At 39.9% G+C, this 4,923-nt stretch overlaps 1 protein-coding gene across 1 annotated transcript; it reads right to left on the bottom strand.

The window, feature by feature from the left end:
• Window positions 1-3,541: 3,541 nt before the first annotated feature.
• LOC134049703 (neuropeptide Y receptor type 6-like) lies at window positions 3,542-4,660 on the bottom strand. The gene has a single exon (XM_062502302.1). The coding sequence runs from the start codon at window positions 4,658-4,660 to the stop codon at window positions 3,542-3,544; it is 1,119 nt and encodes a 372-aa protein (XP_062358286.1).
• Between the last annotated feature and the right edge of the window lie 263 nt (window positions 4,661-4,923).

Genomic DNA, 4,923 nt, shown 5'->3' with positions numbered 1-4,923 from the left:
CCAGCTGGTTGCATCAAGTAACAATTTTCTGATGAGAAAGGCTGTTAGTATTTTTTCTACTCAGCTATACCAATAAAACAAGGGAAAATAAAGTCATCAGCATTACCCAAGACAGGGCAACATTTGCCAGTTTAATTTGAGCAATCTTTAAGTATTAGGTATTGCAGTTACATTTACCACTGTCACACACCATGTTGGAGTCCATAATACTTATGCTTTAAAAACAAGTAATTGCTCTTTGTTCCTATTCCTGTCACAGTCAATTGGCTCCTGCTGACTTGCTTGGAAGTTCAGTATCAGGATGCACAGGAAGCCAGTGGATGTAGTGAGAGAATGTGCAGCACTGAGGGTGATGTCTCCGGGACAGCCATGGTCCTCTGCTCCCTTAACCATGATTGTTACAAGTGCAGCATTAAAGGAGACACTTGATGACTGAATGCCCAGAACAGAAATGGAGCATCCATCAACACTTGAGTCAAATGAAAGTGTGAGAAAGAAACGAGAAGGAGAAATCAAGGCACAAGTATTATTGTTCACTTTTGATTCTGAAGCAGTGTCATTGCTCAGAGAGCTCCCACCTGCTAATGAAGAACCCTCTTATACCAAGATTTTCAGACTGGGAGGAAAGATTGAGCACTTAACTCTGATCAGGATGTTAGGAGTAGACAATTGGTATTACAAAAAATGATGGCAATCTTCTTTTTTATTGCCTGTCTAATGCATACTGGCCAAGCACGTCTATGGAGAGACAGTAGAGAGATCATCCATCAGCATCACATAATCTGAACCAAAATTCATTTCATGGCTGTTTTAAAACCACTTGGGATATGATACTAAAACCACCTCTGCTGTAAAAGTAAGCTTGGGGATGGGATGGGATGGGATGGGATGGGATGGGATGGGATGGGATGGGATGGGATGGGATGGGATGGGATGGGATGGGATGGGATGGGATGGGATGGGATGGGATGGGATGGGATGGGAGCCACTTAGGCCAAGTTCACACATGGGAATCTCAGCTGGGCCTGATTCAAACAATAAATACTGTCTGAGACATTTGTCAATGAGAATAATATGAATTGTTGTGCTAATATTAATAAATTAGAGTAAATTTAGAATGTCATGTGCTTGTAAAATGCTTTAAGCCTGGGCTGAAAAGAGTGTACTTCAATTTAAGGAAGATGGTGATAGAGATTTGTGTTCCTAAACCAGGGAAATACAGTTGATGGCCCAGCCTCTAGCAGGTGTGCCACCAGCATTTGTAAAAATGCTGTTCAGGGAATGACCTTCTGACAGGAGTAGATGGTTTTCAATGCAGGTACTGGGATCCCCAAGAAAAGTGAAGTTCCTGGATCAGATTTGCTCTCAGTCAAGCCAGGTGCAGTGAAGACAGTGAGTCACTTAGCTACCCAGGAGTCTCAGTGGTGAGAGAAGCAGCTCCATCCCCTCTCCTTCACCAAAGCACAGCCAGCCCCTCTGACATGCATGGCTCCAGTGTCATTCACTGCAAGTTACTGCTTTTAACTTCATTCAGTGCCTGATGTGCTAAATAAACAGATGACGTGCATCAGCAATAAAGGCAGGCCAGTGACCTGGGTTGAAGTGCATGGAAATAGTTAATACTGAGATACTCTCAACAGTCTGATCATTGGCCTTTATCAGGTATTTATCTGTATCCTGGTTTCTTTGATACACAAGGCAAATGTTTAAGTAAAGGTTGTAATGGATTCTAAATGGATGATATTTGATTTAATTAGAACAAATCCCTAAATTATGCCAAAGATAATCCATACCCATCACTCAGACTCTTGATTACCATGTCACTTATTCTGCCATTCTTGCTCCTGTAATGGGGCTGCCCTTTTGACCTCTATGGGCCCATACTAAGAGATTTCACTGGGGTCTTTTATCTCAGTGTGATTCAGGGACACTTACACAACCTGAGTATCTGCACGAGCTGGTGAGGCTCTTCTGACAGAGCTCCTCTGATGAGCAGAATGGTGCAATCTAAACTAATGCTGGAACAAGAGAACCGTGCCTGAACCCTTTAGGAACTGGATGGTTACAGAAAGTGATATTCCCTCTCCAAGAGAACTTTATAGCCTTAAGGTGAGTTTCACCACAGCTGTGTCATCAAGGAGCTCATTGTAATTTGAATGTAAATTATTTTTGCCTCAGTGGGGCATTAATAAATTGCTGAAGTTAGAGAATAGTTTACAAGGAACCTTAAGCAAAAGTGTTAGAACAGGAGGTTTTGAAACTCAAAAGAAAAAAAAAAAGGAACTTTAGCAGTACAAGTAATTAATTATATTTAATTTGAACAAGAGGAAGCATGGTGAGTTTTTGGAATAAAGAATTTAAACAGCTCAATATTAACTGATTATTTATGTTGTCACTATATCATGGATGAAGAAGAAGTTTGGCTATTTTTTATGGCCGCACTGAAAGTGGTTTTTAAAATGTTTTAGTTTAAGAAAACTTGTGTTCAGTATTATCCCTTTAGGCTTCTTCGCACTGTGTTACAAAAGAAACTATTTTCAAACACAGAAACTGTGTTTCTGTGAACAGAAATTACCACATCTGCTCAAGTGTGTCCTCTTGTTAGCTCAGAAATGTGGGGAAAAATATTGCTGAAATTAAAATGCAAACCTAATTTTCTACTCCAAGAGAAATCTGAGTAAGTAGCCTAAAATGAAATTTACTCTGAATTCATAGTGGGATTTTTTGATAACTGAGATTCTGAAAGGTCTGTTGTAAGGAGCAGTGATGATGGTAAGAGAGAAAGCAATGATCTTTACTGGTGGTTTGGAGAATGCAATGCTTTTAGGAGAAATGCTAAATATATATTTCATCTTGAACATTATTCTGAGTGAAACTTGCAGTACGTCAAATGGGTTCTGTTATTGTGTTCATGAAGAGAAATAAAAGTCCAGTTCTAGCCTTTTCCCCCATTAAAATAAAATTTCAGGGCTGAACTGGTACTAAGCCAAAGCAAACTGCATGAGGGGGCTGAAAGAAAGGTGGTGGAGTCTTAGGATAACTTCAAGGGTCTTCCTTACAGTGTGAACTGCCTGTAAACTGCAGATTAACCAGGGAGGGTATTGACATAGGGTTGGAAAATAAAAATTCCAGAAAACAGTGTGTGAAAGGCTTCTGAAGTTAGGAATACTACAGTGTTCAGTGTTTACCTGGGGGAAGCCAGGTGTTTAGGAAGGACAACCCCTCAGTGGCTGAAATGGAAACATTTTATTGCATTTAAGGTAGCGTGCCAGTGACTTGGAAACTGTGGATAAAAAAAGTCAGATGTTAATACTGCTCATAATTTATTATTATTGATCTTTAGGACTGTTGGAAGCGGTTTATTATCATTAATACTATCATAAAGTACCTGTTAAGAGTATGCCTATGGGAGCATAATCCTGGTTTTGCTGAACTAGATGGCAAAGACTTCCTCTAAACTTGGTGGTATCATGACCAAGAGCTGCAGAAAAAGGCCATCTGCAATAAAATATAGAATTTTGGAAACTGCAGTTAGATTATTTTATATAACCACATGGGGATTATTTAATTTCAGAGACCCCTTAGATGCATCTGTTTGCAAGTTGGAAAGGGCAATGTTTTCATATTCCTCTTGTGATGCTGAGCATCTGCAGTGGTGAGCTAATACTACCAAATCCTTCTGAAAGTTCCTGTTCAGAAACCCATAAAAGATGGGATTGATACATGTTGAGATCATGGCCACGAGGTGGCAGATTGTAAATGCCAGGTTATGATTACAGCTCATTAGTGCCTCATAGTTCCAGTCAAAAACCACATTGAATATATTGAGAGGCAGCCAGCAAGCTGCAAAGGTCGCAACAATTGATACCAGCATCATATTGATCCTTTTGTTTTCACTCAGCCTGTTCTCATTCTCTCTCATCCTGTCTATTTTACCTCGTCTCCTTCGAAGACATACAAATATCCTGAGATAGCAGATAAAAATGAACCCCAGTGGGAAGCAGTACTGGAAAACCAGCAGGCTAGTGGTGAAAATCAGTCTCTCTGTAAGAGATGGCCACGCTTCGATGCAAGCTACTTTGTTCTTGTAGAAATCACTGAGGAAAGACAGATGTTTGAAGGGTTCATCTGTTATTTGGTGGAATACTAAAAAAGGAGTGGATATGATGAGGGAAAGCCCCCAGATGAAAAGAATTCCCCAATAAGCATGTGAAATACTAGGCTTCCAGCCACGTGGGTTCACAATTAACTGATATCTTTCAATAGCAATGAGTACAAGTGAGAAAATGGAGACTGTGACAGACAGACTTTGTATGAAAGAGCCTATTTTACACATTGCTTCCCCAAATATCCAGTGGTCCATTAACGTATATGCAACTGTGACAGGAATGCACATGATACAGATCAAGACATCTGATACAGAGAGGTTGGCAATCAAAATGTTGGTGACGTTTTGAGATTCTTTCCGTCTCTTTATTATAATAATTAAGCAAAGATTTCCAACAAGCCCCACTAGTGTAACCAGTGTGTAAGCTGTAATAAGCAAGAATTCTGCAAGGGAGGAAAGTTGGCACGTATCAAAGTTCAAAAACTGAGACAGGCTAACGTTAGAGATAGTTTGATTCAGAATCTCATTGGGATGCTGAACAGCTTTATCCATCCTGAAGCATCTTCCAACCTATGGACAAAACCTTGTATTATTTACTTTGCATAAAGATTTTCAGAGCAGTGAGTACTGTGGGTCTATCATTGTAGTCAGTGTCCTTAAAGCTTTGAGCAAATCTAACATGATTAATTACAGTACTGGACAAGCACATGATTATTAGTGGGTTTGTGTCTCTGTGGAAGGAGGTTGATGTCACCTTTCTGAGGTTTTGCACTGACAGTGCTACAGATCTATAACTCATGTACAAGAAAAAGCTG

Source organism: Cinclus cinclus, chromosome 14 (genome assembly GCF_963662255.1).
Source record: "Cinclus cinclus chromosome 14, bCinCin1.1, whole genome shotgun sequence".
Lineage (NCBI taxonomy): Eukaryota > Metazoa > Chordata > Aves > Passeriformes > Cinclidae > Cinclus > Cinclus cinclus.
Note: the sequence above shows the minus strand (reverse complement) of the source record. Positions and strands in the feature narration are given on the sequence as shown.